Consider the following 20777-nt stretch of genomic DNA (forward strand, 5'->3'; position numbering starts at 1 on the left):
TGAATTTATTTGTGTTATAAGACAATTCGTCAAGGTAATTGTCAAGGTCGGCCAACAACCAAATAACCCCCACATGTGCTCAATCTTTTAGTATAAAAGGAGATGACTTGAGAGTCATTTCACACACACTTCTCTCTTGATTTTCTCTCCACTCGCTTTGGGTTTTAGTGGAAGAGAAATCTAGGAGAAGGATGCCCTAGCCGCAGTCCTAAAGGATGCCCTAGCCGCAGTCCTAAAGTGGATGATCTAGCTGCAGTCCAAGGGAGAAGACCCCTGATTCTATATGTTGCCCAACCTGCCCTCTACGCTGCCTAAAGGAGAGACATAGCACGGTGAAGAAGACCTATTCATGCTGCCCAAATACGCAGATCTATCCTACCCTAGCCGCAGTAAGGAAGACCGAACAACGTGGGTTTTTGGAGGTTGTTTCAGGGTCATATGTGAAGGCCGAGTTGCTGTTAGGAGGGCCGAGATATCTTCCTAGAGGGCCGAGGCAGAGGAGGGTTGTTTGGGTTTGATGTGTGGGCTGTAAGCTACAACAAAGATACATGGGACAATGTGGGCTGTTTTGGGGTCATGTTATACTCTCATCTTCAGTGTGGAGGCAGAGGGTTTACACTAGCATAGGCCGCATTTCATGAGGGCAATTCTGGGCCAGATTTGAGGACGGTTAGGGACTGTTGTGTGCCCTAACCAGTCCCAGAAATTACAGCAGTAATGAAGTGACAATCAGCAGCGTTTGTATGGTGTGTTGGCAGCAAGGAAGATAGGACAGCAAGGTCACATGGTGTAGCAAGGGAAGATGGGACAATAGCTATGGCATGGCACAATTGGGATAGCAGCAATACAATTGGGACAACAGCTATGGCATGGCACAATTGGGACAACAACAATACAATTGGGACAACACTATGACATGGTGCAGCATAGTCAATTGGGACAACAACAATACTAATGGGACAATGCTATGACATGGTGCAACAATAGTCAATTGGGACAGAAGTGCGGTAAGCAAGGTATAGCAAGCACATGCTGGCAAGCATGGTGCTGCAAGCACATTGGGCAAGGTGCAATAAGCACATGGTGGCAAGCATGATGTTGCAAGTACATGGGACAACAACATGGTAACATGGTACAACATGCCACATGGGACAACAATGTGGCAACATGGTGCAATAATGGCACATGGGACAACAATGGTACATGATGTAGTACAATGAGGTACAATATGAGGCAACACTAGTGAGTGCAACAAGATGATAAGGTACAACAAGATGTTGCAGTACAGGAAGGTGCAGCATAAGGTACAACAGTATGGTAATGAGGTCCAGCATAATGATGATGGGTGCAACATGGTGCAGCACAATGAGGTGGAGCATGATGACGATGTACAACACAATGCATGGTGATGGAGTGACCTAGGAGAATCAGTTGAAGCAACATGTCTTCAATTGAGTTCAGAGACCTCATGTATCATCTACTTAGAGATGATCTATGCTCTTACTTAGATAAGTCAAAGTGTTGACTTCTATTGTATATGTACTTTCTCTCTCTCTCTGCTGAACTATTGAAGAACATATCAGAAGAATTGATCAAGGGTTTCCCCACATTGGGGTTTGTCCCTGGCTAGCGCGACATATTGTGTCCTCTTGTCTTGGCTTGTCTTCTGCGACCTATGTTTATTTTCTATCTGCAATTTACTTTAATGCTGATGTGATTGCTAATGTGGAAAAGATATTGAGCTAACTGTGAAAATTGAAATAAATTGCTCTAAGCATAGAACATACTTAAAATTAACAGAATTTAAACAAGTAGAAGAAATAAACCAACATAATACAAGTTAATTTTCTAACGGATGGACTTAGAAAATTCAACACTCTCTCGGGTTGGAAAAATCGCTCTTGGAGCAATGGGAGCAACGCTCCCTAAGTCGAATTGGAAAAAAAATGGAACGATTTTTTTTGTTAGGGAGCGCGCTCTCGACCAGAGCGCGGATTGGGAGTGGGATCGAGGGGGGGGGGAGGCGTTCCCCCGCAACCTTGGACTCTTTCCCTTTTGACCCTTGTCCAAGCTCATTTAAGTCTGCAACCTGCCTGAAACAGTCCCCCAGTGCTACGACCCACCTTCACAATAGAAACCCTTCACAAAACAACCCACATACTTCCTCCAAACAACCCTCAAGCCTGCGACTGCCTTTCTAAAGGATCTCGGCCTATCCTAGACTGGCCCCTAATAGCCTTGGCCTCCTGCCTTAAGATCTCAGCCCAACAAATAGCCCTACAATGGTGACAAGCTAGCCCTTCCTCCTTCGCTAGTGCCATCCTTCCTTCTGCGGCCATTTCAGAGAAAAAGATAGGTGTTGAAGATGTGTATAATGAGGTTGGAGAATGCTTCTTTTTATAGGAGATGGAGAGGGGTTCCACTTGATTAAATTAACCCCAAGCCAACCATGATAAATTATACATGAATGGGCTTGCCCTCATAATCATATTTTTCCTTATCAAAATTTAGTGATCTTTAGGTCGGTTTGGTCCTCTCGAAAAGAGGAATTCAATGCCAAAGTTATCTTCTTCAAAGGAGTTGCCCAAAGTGGAATTTGGCCCTAGTTGCCAATTTTAACACTCCCTCTCAACTAGGGAGACTTCCACCTACCAATTCATGCCATCCTGTCATCATGAACGATCTCTGCATCCCATCTCAACTCTGTTGAACACTAATATAGATAATGAAGAAGAATCGATTGAGAGTGAGTCACAAGACCTTACCACTCTTCACTGACAAAAGTCAGTCCACATAACCATGTGAAAAACCGTAATCAAACTTGATCCCAAGTGATCAAGTTTGTTGAACATCATGCATCCTAGACATTGGGAATACGACAGTAAACGATGCATCCATTTGTATTGCTATGGTCCCTATTGTCCTTTTCCAACTCATTTGTCAGATGAGAGGTACTTCCCTTAAGTCCCGGACTACATGGGTTGGATGTATACTGGGGCATCCGCAGGGGAAGGTGAACCACTCATCCTTCCCATATGCCATAGGAGAAGGTGAACCACCCTTCCTATGCATATCTCATCAACCGTAGGGGAAGTTGAACCACTCACCCTACACACATGTCAACCATCATAGGGGAAGGTGAACCACTCACCCTATGTATGTGTCCTTTGCCCAAAAACACAACCATCATAGGGAAAGGATAAACCACATCTTATGCACATAAGAACCACCGATAGTAGGGAAAGGATGAACCACGTCCTACATGCATGCCAATAAACAATCGTAGGATGGATCCTACACTTGGGGAAAGGATGAACCACATCCCACCTACATGTCAACCACTGATCACAGGGAACGAGCATCCTACATGTGTTGAAAGGATGAACCACGTCCCACCGACATGTCCATATGTGACAACTGATAGATGCGTATATGCATCTCTCGCTGGGCTAAACATGTACAGGGAAAGGACGAACCACATCCTGTACATAGCGAACTCATAGGGAAAGGAAACGACATCCTATGGTCGCATGTAGATTCACAAAGTGCCCTAGGCTCCCAGGGGCTCCCAGAGCTCAACATTCAACCCAACAAAAGATCCCTTCATATAGGGAATTGTGCCAGGTTGCTCTTTGAAAACCAAGACTAGATCTTGGTGATAATATTGATGACTGGTTCGTCAATAGGAGCCTCATTGCTCCACCCAACAGCATATAGATGTATATATGAAGGCACACAGCTCACTAAAGAGCTTCTACAGATATACTGACTTACAACTAGCTATTCTAGCAGCATAGATCTTAGCAGCACTTAGCAATCCTCTGTCTTCTCTATATTGAGGATACCAAATCTTGTTAAAGAAAATACTCAACTGTTCTTACTCCCTCTTACTTAGGGAGACCTAAGCTTGTCTTTCTAGAGTTGGTTCTACAATATTTCATATGATTAGACTTTCCCTTGTTAAGGTGAAAGGTATCCATCGAGTTTGTAGATAATTTATTAAAGCCATGATCCTGGCAGTGCTCTCCAATAAACAGGAATGTCCTTTGCTATACTTGCGAGCAGGGTTCAACAGATAACTCCCTCTGAGACTGAAGAGATAAGACATTCATGTTAGAGGTGAACTGCTCATAAAACCAAATGTCATAGACATACCTTTATTCCATCAGATATTTATCAAGTCCTGAATATGTAATCTTTCATTTTTTTATTTTAAACCCAACAGTAGTCTTCAAAAGAGCTTCATCCTCAGTTATAAGGTTCAATAACCAATAGGATCCTATCATGATCTTATCCTTTTGGGTAGGAAATCAGGGATTCTTTCAAATCTTTCTCCAAGGTTTGGGCTTTTGCCTTTTCTTCAAGTACCATTCCAATCCTGTTGATCTGTATTCACTATCAACTGTCCTGGCTATACTGTAGCAGTACCAACATTTGAGTACTATAATGACTATAAGGATTCACAGTAAGGTCTGCATGTACATAGGCTCTTATTAAAATTACATCTAACCAAAACCTATAACCTTTTTCAGGTATAAACTGAATTAATCGGTACTTTTAGAAAATGCACAGATCATGGCTCGAATTATGGGCACCTCGATATGACTTATTTGTTCACCCAAAAAGCGTCCTCCATTTTCTTCATTTGTCCTGAATGTGCATAGCCTCTCGTCAATAAAGAATAAGTGGACTTATTGGACTTTACAGAGCATACTTTCACCTTGTGAGAGTGCTGTCCATTTCATCCCACATCCAAGCAGTCACAAAACCATCAATGAGTGTGTTATAAGTATGGGCAGTGGGAGAGAGCCCTGCATCCTTAATTGCTTGATCAACCATTTCCATTGAATGCCCAAATGTAGATAAGAGTATATTGTAGGTTACAATAGTGGGGATACAATTTGCATCCCTCTTCATGTCTTTGAATACTGACAGTGCCTTCTTTGTAAGACCATTGCAAATATAACAAGTCATTAGAGGATTGTACACTAAAGTTACCCTGTTAATTCCTGGAACTCTGCAAACAATTAAATCAACATTCTTTGCTCTTCTGGTAAGAACAATCGATTTGGAGTACTTCTCTGGATCTACTGACATCTCAGATTGTCTTTGATTTTCTGTAGATTCCTCATTGGCCCGGGGAAATGGATCTGGCCTTTGCCCACTATCAGTTTGATTCAACAATCCAATTTCCAATGGGCAAGTGTAGAAGTCGTCACCAGGTGGTTTTCTAGGGAGACAATTCCTTTTCAGAACCTCTTGATTCATCTCTCCTCTGAAACATTTACTATGAAATATGAAAAGAATCTCCAAATGGTAGCAAGTCAACACATAATCAGAGACAGTACGCTCATCGTCCCATGGATTCAATCTTTTCCAAAATGCAGATCCCAAACCCACCAGTCTCTTTCATACACACCTCAGGGATTTCCAAGCTTCTACTCTTTACACAGATGAGGATTCCACAGTTTCTATCCTTTGCATGGATGGAAGAGGCATCCAGTCTATTAGATCTTTGGTTAGGTAAGTTTTTTATGGCAGCTTACGATGCAAGAAGAAGCCGATGTCGTAACTGAAGAGCCTGGTAACTCGAAGCAGAGATATTCTCATCTCTAAACAAAACAAGCTCTACGGAAATTTTTGGAGGAGCACCAGGAACCTGAACAACAATAATGCGATAAAATTGCCATTGCAACAAAGAGCACCCCTGTCTGCACCTGGAAGCACAGTGAACCAATATGCGGCAAGCATACCTATAAGAATGGAGTACCCCTGGGGGCATATTATGGCTATTTTATACGGAAAACACCCTTACCATAGCGAAGATAACACAATGCCAAAAGTGATAATCGAGCTTGCACCAGTAGCACAACTACACTACCACCCATATAAGTAAGTACAATGAATGCCAGAGAGATCATGCTAAGGCGTGCAAATGTAATAAGGTATTAAGAAGAGCACCGTTGATTTTCAGGATCAGATTGGTTGAATTGCAGCTTCAGGTGGAATAGTATATTTACTTGATCCTTTATCAGAAAGTAACTACACCATGCTATCAATGGATTATGTTCTAAATTGATTGGTTGTGCTTCCATTTTACCTTGTAACATCCGTATTCAAATTTGGATTTACTTGGATAGAGATGGGACCCCATTCTTGCTGAGTGCTGAGGAAGGGTTATGAGAAAGGATTAACTTTTTGTTCCTGAAAGAAGAAATCATGAGAATAGTACTCCCTGTCTCAATCTGTTTGATATATGTGGTAAGATTCTTCAGCAATTTCTCTTCATTTCCATGCTTAGTGACAATAATTATAATTTGTGATTGGAATGCCAGTTACCAAGATTTATTCAATATGTAGTGCCTAAGTAGATCTTCAACAAATAGGGATTACATACATATCTTTTTCTCCATAGGATCAGCGTCACGATATCTCTGAAATGATATCTCAACCAGACCTTAAATGCAAGTGATATAGCTCTGAAATGGAGGGCCGAAAATGTAATCAAACCTTTGTTCTGAGGAAGGTCGAGAGACCTTCAAATCATCATCAGCAAATCCATTACAAGAGAACAGAACCAGATTCTCTTGATTTACACAAGCCGTTGTTGAAGTGATTGAAACTGAGGCCGAGCAACCTTAAGTTGTAAGCTGCAGAGGTACCTTTCATCCCAGAGAGACTCTTGACATGTGGTACAAAATTCATCCTGGACAAGGAATATGCCTCAGAAAAGCCTTTAGCTCCAACTCGCATGCACAGGGGTGATATGTCTTAAATAGGCTTAGATTTCTACATAAGTTGTGTCACAAAGAACTTCGCTTTTGCAAATATCGTGCCTCTGAAAACCATAGTCAACACAGCCTTTAAATCACTGAAAAAATACCTAGCAAAATTACAGATACTTCATCCTGAGAGAAATGCACAGAAGATTAGGCATTGCATTGTTCTTACTCTAGCTTGGGCTTGTCCTCGTCTGTGCTCTGATACCATGTTAATTCTTTGTTAACATGTTCTTTGCTTAGGTCAATTACTTTAATGATCCATATTATCCCAATTTACATTTTCATTGCAATCACATAAGCCATTTTTATATTGATAGTAACTGAAGAAAGAACTTAAACCATATACACAGAAGACAAGCCAAGACAAGAGAACACAAAATTGGAACAAGCTAGGGAAAAACCCCAAGATGGGGAAAACCGTTGATCAATTCTTCTTATTATCAATATCAAATGTTCAGAGAGAGAGTACAATATTACTGCCCTTAAATAAGTAGGTGGCCCAAACAATAATGCAATTCTGGCATTCTGTCAACAACAAACGAATTTGTGCCCCGTCCAATGGTCAACGATGGTCATGGCATTGGAAAGTTAGTCTCTTATGAACTCGGACTTCTTCAACAGTAGACATTCTTCTGGTTAGGGTTTATTTGTTGATTGCTACAACTGCTCTACTTGCCTCCAGACCTGCTTTGAAGACTGTGACTACTCTTCTAGTAATTCTGTCCATAGTCTGAGGTTGATCTGGGCTTGTTTCAACCCTTAAGCTAGCCACAAGAGCCACATGCTGATTAACACAAAGACTGCAGTCTTCCCTGGGTAGACTCTTACCATTTTGACCCTTGTCCAAGTTCATTTAGGCCTGCGGCCTGCCTGAAACAGTCTCCCAGTGCTGCACCCACCTTCACAATAGAAACCCTTTACAAAACAGCCCACAAACTTCCTCCAAACAGCCCTTAAGCCTGTGGTTGCCTTTCTATAGGATCTCAGTCTAAAAAAGAAGAAAAACGATGCTTGAACAATGCTCAAACTATCCCAGACTGGCCCCTAACAGCCTCGGCCTCCTGCTTTAAGATATCGGCCTAACAAATAGCCCTGCAATGGTGACAAACTAGCCCTTCCTCCTTCATTGGTGCCATCCTTCCTTCTGTGACAATTTCAGACAGAAAGTTATGTGTTGAAGATGTATATAATGAGGTTGGAGAACACTTCTTTTTATAGGAGATGGAGAGTGGTTCCACTTGATTAAATTAACCCCAAGCCGACCTTGATAAATTACACAAGTGGGCTTACTTTCATAGTTATATTTTTCCTTATCCAAATTTTGTGATCTTTACATTGATTTTGGTCCTCTCGAAAGGAGGAATTCATTGCCACGCTTATCTTCTTCAAAGGAGCTGCCCAAAGTGGAATTTAGCCCTAGTTGCCAATTTTAACAATAAGCCATTGTTGGCTTCTCCCCATCTACCAATATCATAACCTTTACCATAGGTTCACTAACTGAGCACACTTCTTCTACTCCCTGACAAAATGTGTCAGCATACCCATTTTTGCAATGGCTTTCCCATTCCGTCTCCTACTATATCTACAATCACGCCACTCATCAGAAACAAACATTTGCTTCAACTCAAATTGGAATCGAAGCAAAGACTGAAGAGTAATAAAGTTGGTGGAAAAACGTGTGATTGCATGATGTCGCAACTCCTTGTTTCTAGTGTATCTCCTCATGAGGCTACGTAGTACGAACAAAAGCATGGTTGTATATAAACTTGGGGACGCTCCTAGCCATATCAATCACCTCCTTGATGAAGGAGAGTTTCCCCATATCCTCAAGCAACAAATCGATATAATGTGTTGCACATGGAGTCCATAACAATGTGCGGTGCCTCTCCATAAGAATCCTGCTGACAAAAACATAATTAGTTGCATTATTTGTTATGACTTGCATCACATTCTGCACAACAATCTCCCAGACAAACCCCTCTAACAACTCACATATCAATGTTTCTTCTTTTTTATGTGCTGATGCATCCACTAATTTAATAAACATGGTACCTTTAGAACAATGTACCAAGAAATTTAGAAGGGTCCTACCCTTCCCATCTTTCCAACCATCCGACATCATTGTGCATCTAGACACCCTCCATATCTGTTTCAACTCCGCCAATCTAGAGTTGATGTCCTGCTTTTCTGCTTGAAGGATTGGCCCACAATAGAAATAACACTTTTGTACCCTGGGCCCACAATAGCAATAGCATCACACATTGGTTGCCAAAATGAACTGGTTTTGGTGATGCTGAGAAGTAAGTTGCTCGAGAAAAGACACCTCCCCATAACTCTATCTGCTTCTCACTTCTCCTTTTTTTAACAAATGATTTTATGTAATATTGTGCTCCATGTCCGGTTTGTGGAACAAAAAAGGATGACCTCCCACTCCCAATAACATTAGCACTAGCATGTGATGCTGTGGAGACCCTCCCACTACCCTTAGCCTCAAAATTGGAAGAAGATATCCCAAAAGATTTACCTGCACGTTTAGCTTTGTTTCTTTCCGCCTCTTCTTTCTTTCTTTCTTTTTCATGAATTGCTTCAAGAGATTTTTGCATAAGCTCCACACTAGATTCCAAACGAAGCCCGACATCATGTCTACGGAGTTTAGCCAGATGGTATTTCAATCGCATAACCCCTCTTGTCATCTTGTCCCCACACAATTTGCATGTTAGATATGCCCAATTTGTCCCACCATCAGGTTCTCCATGCTCCCAAAATGGGTCCAAGGGCTTTGGCATATTTGTAGTGGATTAATTCAAGTCCAGGGCACAAGAAAAACAAAAAAATTGGCATTAAACCACTGTACACAAAAAATAACAGCCACCTCATTTTAAAAAATAATTTTTTTACTATGTTAGTTGCAATGAAAAATGGCAATAAAATGGTGCATAAGAAAGTTAAAAAAAAATGAAGCTTGTTGTCCAAATAAGGAGAAAATTCTTGCATTGGCTCACGGGCATGAAAATCATAGCAAATGGGAAGACAACAAAGAAGCAAAATGTTGGTAGGCAAGGAGGCAAGCAAACATAACCTTAAATCTATGAAGAAAATCATTAATGTAGGGGTTTTTAAGAACATACCTGTTAATGGAAGAAATGAAGTTTGTCTCGATGATCTTAAATCTTTGATCTGCAAAATATTTTTGTTTGGTGATGATAATGGTTGTTTGATCCTCAATCCCTCCTTGAAAACCTCCACAAAGCTCTTCCCCTTCCTTCTCCAAGACCAACAAAGCAAAATGACAAAAAAACCACAAAAAAAACTTTTGTAGCTCGACCCCTGCGCACTCGACGATTTTTTGCATTGTCACGCGATATTTTAGCGGTATTTTGAAAATTGCGTGACATTTTCAAAACAGAAAATATCGCGATATTTTGCAGCCGAGATATCGTTTGCCAGAAAATATCGCAAATATCGTGATATTTCGCAAAAAATCGCCAAAATTATCAACACTGATGACAACCATGTTGTCAAATGCCTTCCTTATTTCAAGTTTTCCACCAAAGATATGAATGGAGTGGCCTTGTTGTCAAATGTGCCTAGGGGACAAGAAGTTCCTTCGCAGATTTGGAAGATAAAGCACATCATGCAAAAGAAAATCCGAGAATCCTGGAAATTTAAGCCTGATGGTGCCAATTCCTAAAGGTTTGAGATTTGATTTATCTGCAAAATACATTATACCATCTACATTGTCCCTAAAATGTTCAAATAAGTCTCTCTGGAAGGTCATGTGGCATGTTTCACTTGTCTCAAGTAGCCATCCATCTCTCTAAGAAGCAAATGAAGTATGAAACAAATCTTCAATTACTCCATTATGGCAATGGGAAGCAATATAATGAGTAGATTCAGGTGCTTTACCTTTCATTGGACTTGGTGGTTTACCTTTGTCTCCTTTCTAGTCTTGTTTGTTTTTTTGTCTTTTTGCTAGGGGATTTTGCATGTCATTACATCATGTCTATCATTGCCATAATGAATAGAATGAAGATCTAATCTCTCACCTTGTTGTGTGTACCCCCTTCCTTTGTAATTCTTTCTTCCATGCCCTCTTTTATTTTCATTTCCTCTAGAAGAGTTATGTGATTGATTCTTCCCAATGCACATAGTCTGTCCAATGGGTTGAGCTGTTGTCTTCCTCTTGCCAAAGGCTTTCTCACATTTTGCAACTTTTTCAATTGAGGAGTCAAACATGATAGACTTTAGTGGGATTCAAGGTGGCACGACTCTGTAAGGTAGAGGGCTTTGATGAAAGCTATGAGAGGAAGATCTGTATTTCACTCTAGTGGCATCTATGTCATATATGATGGCTTTCATCTCAGAGGTTAAAGCCATGGGATCATCATCCTTTAACTCTAGGTTAAAGAGCTCCACCAACAGTTTTACAAGTTCAAGCTCTATGTGAGTCATTCAAATCCTTTAATTTCTTTAGAACACTATAAGAACCTTTACTGGAAACTATATACTGGTGGATCACCTCTTTGCTTATTGTGCAATAATCAACACCTGCATTCTTGTCTTTGTTCATCCATGTGGCTAGTTCTTTGTATGTTGTAAGTTTGTTAGGTTCATTGTCCTCCTCTTCTTTGTGAGTGACAAATTTTCCTTCACAGATGCTATCACACATATCATTGAAGATGAGAGTGTGTTTGATCTTTTTGGATCACTCTCCATAATTCTCCTTACCATTTAGCACCATGCCACTATGGAGATGAGAGAATAAATCTTCAAGCAAAGCTTTGAGTTGAAACCTGAATAAACAAAATCTGAGCAATAACACTAATATCTTGGTGGAAATAAAAATTCAATATCTTTACAGGCAACAAGGACCTTTGCTTGAATCAGTCGACACTCTGCGCTCCACACATCTTGGGTATATCTTTAATGGAAAGTCAACCTAACAAACTTTGTAGGTATTTGGTACATAATTGAAATCACTTGTAAACTTTCTAATTCATATGAAAACTTGCATAATAAAATAAAATAAAAAAGTAAAATTGATTCATATACTAACTTGCTATGAGAGTTTTAATGCTAAATGAGTGGGCCTAAAATAGTTACTTGAGTTACAACAATAATAGATTGGATTAGATCTAAGAGAAAGAATGGGAGACGCCGCGGAAGAGCATTGACCATGACCATCTGTCAAGAAGATGATGGAACTCAAGAAGAAAATCCAGAACCCGTCATAGAAGCTGAAAGTGAGAATGATGACATCAAGGCTAAAGAAGACCTAGAAGATGAAGAGAATGAAAAAGATTTTGTAGAAGATCTCCTCGCTCAACTTATGGCTGCCATGAAAGAGATTATCAATTTGAAAAAGGAAAACAAGGAACTTAAGAAGAAAGCACTAGGTGGTGACCAAGACCGAACAAGGAAGAAAGTTGACCTTGTCCAGCTTCAAGTACAAGAAAGGGATGAAGAGCTTACCAAGCTTAAGAAGGAATTTCATCAAAACAAAAGAAAGCATCATGAAGAAATCATATCCATGACAAATCAATTGGATAAAGCAAAGAAACGGGAAGATACCTTGTCAAGTCAACTACAAGAAGCAAGAAATTTAGCACAAGGAGCTGAGAAGACAATGGAAGCATTAGCAATCATAGAAGAACATGTCGATGAAGCAGAAAAGGAGAGAAACACCATGATATGTCAACTAAAATCAAATGATGAAGAAATCTTCAAATTAAAATCTAACATCAAACTTCTCAAGGCCGAAAAATGTAAAGCTACAAGGATCAAGGAAGAAATGGAGAGCAGTCTAGCAAAGGCAAATGAAGTCAGATATCATCTCCCTTAAAATAAAAGCAAATGAAGCTGCTCATATCAAGGAAGAAACTGAGACACAACTTGCTAAGAAGAATAATGAGTGTGAAGGATTGGAAGAAGAGATTGTCTTCCTCAGAACAAGGTTGAAGGGATGAACAAAACCTTGAAGAGCTCTCAAGCCTTGGATGACATGCTCAGCCATCAAATATGTCCATTTGATAAATCAGGCTTGAGTATGCAGGTGAACCCTCAAACAAGAATGATAATGCTTCAAACAAAAAGGATGTGAAGAAGCCAGAAAGAAATGGTGATGCTCCCAGTTCCAACAAAGGCAAGGAGAAAAATCAAGGCAACAATGGAAGAAATCCTACTCCAAGAAGAAATGTAGATAATGTCAAGGATGCTAGAAGCAATGGTTATCATCAAAGGATCTCAAGACAGAAAGACTTCAGAAGTACATCAAGGGAATCTCCATCTCCAAGGTACCAAAGTTTATTTCATGGTTATTTTTATTCTTGTACAAACTTTGGTCACATGGCAAAAGATTGTAAAGCATATCATAAAGATAGATGTTATGGTCCCCAACCATATCATAAAGATAGATATTATGGTCCCCAACAAGCTCCAAGGAACATTTTTGCAGGAAGAAATCATGAATTCTTATTCATGAACAATGTAGAATGCTTCAAGTGTCATAACATTGGTCATATGGCATGTGATTGTAACTTAGCTTTGGCTCTTACACAAGCTAGAACCATGCAAAAGAAGAAAGTTACACAAGTATGGAGAAGGAAGCAAATACAATCCGAAAGTCCCTTGAACTCTCCAGCCAACAACACATGTTATTGACCTAATTTTTGACAATCTAAGCATTTGATGGGAAGACTTTGCCAAAATAGATGATGCATACAGTTAGGGGGAGCCTGTGATTCTTGATCATTATTGCAGAAGCTATTCGTGAAAGGGTCCTTATGAAATCCTATTGAGCTATATTAACAATCATTCTTTGATAAAGATCATCTCTCAGGAGCACCCCATTGAAGAATTGATCTCTTAACTATTCTTTGAACTGTTGTTGAAGATGTTTTCCACTTGGTCACTAAGTAGTAATTGGAGCAATAGAGAAGGTCATCTAATACTAGAGAAATAGAGCAAATAACTATGGTGCCGATATTACAAACGTAAAATGTTTCGACTTAGGGATTTGATGTGAGAACATGTAGATTATGGACACAAATAAAGGCAACCTTCAAACAAACAGATACATTTGGGAATGAAGCATGAAGCAAGAGCAGTTGGCAGCATCTAACAACACTGAAGCATTGCAAAAAGATGCCAATCAGTAAAAAGAATTTAAAAGACAGTCATAGATTGGATATCAAAATCAACTAGTGGAGATAACTTGCAGAAACCTTTACAAGAACACAAGGAAAAGATGGCTCATCAAAAGACTATAGAAAGGAGAATGTTGTGCAGTTGAATATAGATTAGTAACTTAAGGAGAAGCACAGAAATACAAAGGAACTCTGATCTAAAGAGAGATAGCAAGGAAGACAATTTCAGTGGCATTTTCTTGATCGGACTATGAAGGCCCCTTAATTCTGACAGTGGAGACAACAAAATATGGATTGAAGCATAAAAACTTGGACTTCAACATTTGGTGTGTTGCTACTTGCAATCTATTTAGAAGCATTGAAGTGAAGAATCTCTAAGCATTGTTGAAGCCATGATAAAGTAGTTTTGAGACATGAAGAGGGGATAATGTGCTAGTTGCAGCAATCCTTCTATCTTGAGTAAAAAGAAGAGCACTGTGACAGGGGGAGTAACAGAGCCATGAAGATCTACTATGCGTGAAGAAGAGTAACAGTTCGACAGGGGGAGTCCTTGTGCACTCCTTTGCCATTGATGTCAAAGGGGGAGAGAAGAAGAATATTGCCATCGGTAACAAAGGGGGAGATTGTTAATCTAAGTTGTCATTGATGTCAATATGGCAATATTCTGCACAGTAAACAATGATGTGAAGCCCAGTAGAGCAGATCCATGAAGAAACAGGAGAAAGAAGCCAAGGAGAAGCAGAGTAGATCCATGAAGAAACAAGACCAAGAAGGCAAGGAGCAAAGCCATTAGGGAAGCCATCAGAAGAGGAACACACATCAGAGGAGAAGCCAGCAGAAGAGCAGTTAACAGAGAAGCCATATTGTTCATTAGAAGGAACAAAGAGGAACACGCATCAAGAGGAGAAGCCAGCGGAAGAGCAGTTAACAGAGGAGCCATATCATGCAATATCGGAGGAATATCATAGAAAAGCTATTGGAGCAGTGCATCGGAAGCCATCGCGGAGTCATATCAGACCAGAAAAGAACGGAGGAGTATATATCAGGTTAAAGTATATAACCACATATATCGGGTTAAAGTCAAAGTGAATGCACGTGGTTATATTCCAAAAGGCGGATTTGTAACAGTGGCAGTGGTTTTCGGGTGGACGCTAGGCAGTAAGTGGTATTTAGAGGAGAGCGCCCGATTCCATTCAATGGGCAACACGTAGCACTCGGGTGGAGAGAGAAACCACATTTTCGGATGGTTATTTCCCTTGCAAATTGCTTACCCGAAATTCATGCAGGCCGTTGGATCCAGCGCGGGTTGATCGACTGTGAAGGATCAACGGATGGTTTTGGGTTGATCGGGTTAAGTGTTGACCGTCGGATCGTGAGCAGATCAACGATGGAGGATCGCTAGGTAATACCGTGAAAAATCAATATCGGCGGCTTTATCGCTTTATTATGTTTCACATTGAATCCCTCGACTGCGATATGTATTACGGATCCATAACAATATGCTCTATTGTAATATCGCATCCGCAGCAATCGCAAGTCTTGAAGAGAGGTAACAAGGGAAAATTGCCGAATGCGATAAGCTATGGACCCAACGGATGTATTAACAACCGTTTAATATCATATCGCGTCCACCTCATCGGAATTATCATATCATAAGTCTTAACGGGATGCCACATTGAAACAACCGATTGCGATATATAGTTGCGGATTCGATGGTCCTATTATATCACGCCCTAATGGTATATTGCGTCCGCCGTGTCAGGAGTTATGTATCATAGTGTTTAACGCCTTGTCACATTAAAACTCCGATTGCGATAATACCGCGGACCCGCTGCTCCATTGTAATGCGCCCTATTGTAATATCGCGTCCGCCGTGTCGGAAGATATGTTGTATGGTCCTGGGTTTAAAGGCTTAAAGCCTTGCCACATTGAAAGCGCCGATTGCAACATATATATATGGACCCGATGGAGTTATTATAAAATAGTTTATAATAATATCGCGTCCGGGTATCAGGGAATTGGCTATGTTATGTGCAAATCTGCCAATTGCGATAAAGTTGTGGAGGAGCGGACCTGATGAAGTTATAGATGCGGGCGTAATGCATTTGAAGTCCGACCTTATGTGTTTATAGGGTGTATTTCCATGTATTCCTGTGATTTCGATAAATGTGTTGCCCGGGGCTTAAAGTCAAATAAACGCTTCCGATAGGTTTGGGTCCATTCTTTGAATATTGAAAAAAAGGGGGGCCTCTCTGATATATTTATTTCTTTAATATGCAATATTATTATAATATGACCTCTCTTCTGCATTTACGTGTCCTGTGAGTATTGGAACACTCAAATAGATAGAGGAAGCCATGGATTGGGAAGCCGAAGAATCAAGCGAGCGTAGATGGACGAGCGAGTGCAGAGGAAGCTAAAGCGACTAGAGGAGGGAAGCCTAAAGGTTGAACGAGCGTTGAGGAAGCCGAAGCTCAAGCGAGCAAGGAGGAAGCCAATGGTCAGGCGTATCAGGCATATAAAACAGAGAACAATGAAAGTTTAGATGTTGGCAAACTGGAAGAAATAGAGGCAGTGGTAGGTCCAGCAAGACAGGAGGAAGCCGAAGGTCCAGCAGGACAAGAGGAAGCCGAAGGTCCAACAGGACAAGAGGAAGCCAACGGACGAGCAACTCTGTTGATCGAGCTAACTTGGGAAAGGCTTAGACCAACGATGAATTAATCAGAGCTTAGTGCAGCTAATAGTAGACTCACTAAAGCTGTGTGGAGACATTATCAGAGATCATGATGGCTATTGCAGACTCTGTGTGGACAGTATCAAGAGTTGTATAGACTTCTTCATATGAAGACTAATTGCCTTTGATGCTGTAGCATGGAGACTACAGTGAAGTTGTAAATAGACAGAACACAGTAAAGAAGAGTTCTGAGAGCAGAACATTACTATCAAACATGTCTTGACAAGAGGGTTGGAGCCCTTGGGGTTGGTGCCTCAGAAGTTTGAAGGATTGGTGTACTTGGAGTTGGTGCTCCTATATCCAAGGTTGGTGCCTTGACAAAGCAGATCTAGACAATTTGCAGCAGAGGGTTGGTGCCTCAGAACTGGAAGGATTGGTGTCTTGGGAGTTGTTGCTCCTAAGTCCAAGGTTGGTGCCTTGACAAAATAGAGTTGGTGCTCTGGAGGTTGGAGCCTCACAAAAGTCCAAGTTGGTGCTTGGCAACAGATTGGAATCATATATATATTGTATCTATTTTATTGCAAAGATTATATTAATAAAAGCATTTATTCTTGTTGTTCATCTTGTGTTCTGAATATAAATGTCTTAACTGGTAAAATAACAATTGAAAAAGAAATACTGATTCACCCCCCTCTCGGTATTTTCAACAAAAAAACTCTCCAATGCCTATCTGAGGCTCTGCTCAGCCCTCCTGGCCTCTGCGTCAGCCTTTTGATGCTTTGTGTAGACTCTCTGGCCCTCTGCGTTACTCACGCAAGCCCTGGTAGCCTCTGTGCAATCCCTCTGGCCCTCTGCGTGGCTCCTGCTAGCTTTCCGTAGCCTCCTCTACCTCTACACTGGTCCTTCAACACTATCTCTGCCTCTTTGCTATGCACTCACTACCCCTTGCTGCAACTCAGATCACTTGTTAGATTTCCCTCAGCAAACCCTGCTCCAAAAAATTGAACTGATTGATCAATCTTGGTGTATCTCCAACTGAACCTCAAGCCTCCTCTTATACTTTTTCTGTTGAGTTTTCAACGGCCGAGATTAAGTCCCTAATCAATGGTTAAGATTAGATTTGGCTTGATCGATGTCATTTAGAACCTTCTCCCCTAGTTTTATATTAATACCCATTAATATTTTTATTTTCCCAAGTTTAGACTTAGGAACCCATTAAAAATATTAATTATTTTAATATCTCTCTAACCGGGTGGAATTTCTCCAAACCATTTGTGGGTCTTGGAGATCTTGGGCTTTAGCCTCTTCACCAATTTTCATGGTTAGAGCACATTCGATGCTACCCCAAATCAACAATTTGTTGGCAAAACGTGCCTAAATTTATTTTCTGTGTGGGAAACTTGTTGTATGGCCTTAAGAATCCAGTAGATTTATAAAACAAATCACTGTCATCTGAGGCTCTAAGCTCTTTGGTTTCAGAAGTGACTCCATAGATGGTATTAAATGGTGTATCTATATTATATCTTGTAAAAAATGACCTTGAAATGGCAACGCCCATAGAGAAACAACTTGTCACAAATCTCAACGTCTTCCTCTTTCATGCAAGCACTATGGTACTTTCCATAGCCAGAGTGGCTCCACTATGCCTTGGAGGCTAAAAGATCCTCCCTAATGTTGGTATATAATTTCATTGTACGCTTTCCGTATTTTGTCATGTTATAAGTGCATAATAAAAATATAAATGGTATAAAATCATCATTTGGGTGGGTCTTTTAAATAGATATGGATTTTGGTGGCTTAATGCTAACGTAGCTACATGCAATACTTGTTTTATTTTATAAAGGAATTCTACTCATTTTCATCACAAAGCTGTGATTAAAATCTCACCAAAACATATTAAAAACTAAGTGAACATTTGCATAGTAAAATTTATATTATACCTGCTTTTAGTTTATTTTGTGAAGATGAGTAAAATTTACAGTGGTCAATGATAGCTATTAGATTTTTTTGTTTGTAATTGATGAAGAACATGAAATAATATGCGTTGACTTCAATGATTTCCATCCAATATTAAATAATATGAGTAAGATAGAAAAGAAAGACAAAAAAGAAGTCTTAATTGTTTTTACACAATCAATAATACAAAGAAAAAAAATATTTTAAATTGGAGCATAATTATCCAAATATAAGTCATAACTAGTTGTTTCATACCTTTCAAAATTTAGTAATTAAACTAAGTGGCAAAGAACCCTGCTACCTTGTTACAATATTGCATTTGTTAATATATTTTATTTGTTTATTATAATTAGTTTATTTATATAATGTGTCATTGATCACACTGGTAAGTGTGATATATGAGTTTTTAGATGGTACCATTTGTGATGTAATATTCATCTATCTTTTTTATCAAACTTCTCTTAAAATGAAAATATTAAGAAATAGGTTGTATTAATTTACAATTCGATATAAATTAAATTTAATATTTTAAATAATTTTTACATTGTAAGATGAGTCCATTTTTTTTTAATAATGTATTAATGACGCATAACTCAATTTCTTACATTATAATTTTTTAATATAATATTGTACAATAAGATAAATCTAATCCACATTTACCTGTCCAATTATTTTTAAATCACGTGAAGTGGTTGCCATGTATTAGCCCCTATACTACATTATTCAACTATGAATTGTGTTATTCAATCTAAAAACAAAAAAACAAAAAACATTAAAACATTTCTAAAATCTTTTGAAATTAGAACGTTGATCATTGATTTTTGTAGGGCATACACAGTAACTATATATGCTGCGCATGTTTGAGAATTATTAAAACAGGAAATAGGCTCAGCTCAGCTGCTAATTTATTCAACAATTACCTTCTGCAACTGACAAAGTTCTAAGTAACTATGATGCCCATATGCGTACTACTGAGGTGCTTTATATGCGTGTACATCAGTAACTGCTTGTTCATTCAATTGTCTGCAGAATTGAACTTGATACTGCTAGATATACACAAATATAATTTAGAATTCTATGCATCTGACATGTCATATTATTATCGACATCATCTATGAAAGAAGTTTCGATGAATTGAAATGTATTTTGTGGTAGTCAGGTTTACAATTGCTGTTAAACGAATTCACTGTAGGTTTTTCAGTTTGCTAATGTAAATGAATTCTGATGTATTTGGTGGGCATTGTTATTGATCAAAAATGCTAATGCGATGTTACATATGGTTCTTGGCAGGCTACAGTCTCTGAAATTTGGTTCGTAGAAGAATTTGATGTTCTAGCCCTTGCTTTGAATGGACGTATCAAAGCACGTAAATTTCATCTCAAGTGCTTGGTTACCTAGTTTTACAATTACTCCCATCAGGGTTTAGGGTTTAGGCTACAACTAAAAGACGTCTTTTTCATGAAATCTACTGCTAGTTGAAAGGTCCAGGGAACAGAGTTGTCCTGTTTAGGAAAGTTTCTGAAGTGCCCAGAATCCAGGTCTGATTTGATCTATTTCAAAATGGTAAAATTACATCATGAATTTTAATGTAATTTGGTGTCTACATTGAAGGATTTGTTGAAGGTCCATATATATCTTTTAAAGATGCTAATATATCATTACTGTGTATGATATATGTATGGTATATCTGTAACATTTTATTTAAATTCAGAGTAGGTCTATGTGCTTCCATTCTCAAACAAAATTTTCCACACTTGGAGATATGTTAAGTTAGGATGTAAAAGAATATTTAGACATTGATCATAGCAAATGTATAGACAAAATTGTAGAGGAAAGCAATAATATTCTATTATAAATGAGTGGTTTTGGTATTTGTGAGAGACTATTTTTGACATATTAAGAGATATAATCAATGTATTATTTTTTTGTTATAAATCAATATAGATTTATTTTAAGTGCGGATTTATAGGTCGTGAGAGGGATCAAATTTTTTTAAAGTATAAATCTTTCTTAATCCGTAAAAGTTTAGAAAAGTTTGCAGTTTAAGAGACATATATATGATATAAAATTATTTTATTTAAATTAGACATTGAAATATTTTTTAAAAAGTAAAAGAATTATACATCTTCATAGTGAAAAGTGAAGTATAAGACTTTTATATATATTTGAAATAAAATTATGTTACTTAATATAGTTGAAGTTGTAACTAGTGCCAGCCTT

At 39.0% G+C, this 20777-nt stretch overlaps 1 protein-coding gene across 2 annotated transcripts in view; it reads left to right on the forward strand.

The window, feature by feature from the left end:
* Window positions 1–20301, forward strand: part of LOC149167505 (uncharacterized) — a 310037-nt gene extending 289736 nt beyond the window's left edge. For both annotated transcript variants that reach the window (XM_089433017.1, XM_089433015.1), the window contains exon 10: window positions 19848–20301. In XM_089433017.1, coding sequence (XP_089289143.1) covers window positions 19848–19955 — 108 coding nt within the window. In that variant the 3' untranslated portion in view covers window positions 19956–20301. The remainder of the gene's footprint in view (window positions 1–19847) is intronic.
* The last annotated feature ends 476 nt before the right edge of the window (window positions 20302–20777 follow it).

Source organism: Pinus tabuliformis, chromosome 5_1 (assembly GCF_031772625.1).
Source record: "Pinus tabuliformis cultivar Carrire ecotype Pingquan chromosome 5_1, CPIR1, whole genome shotgun sequence".
NCBI lineage: Eukaryota > Viridiplantae > Streptophyta > Pinopsida > Pinales > Pinaceae > Pinus > Pinus tabuliformis.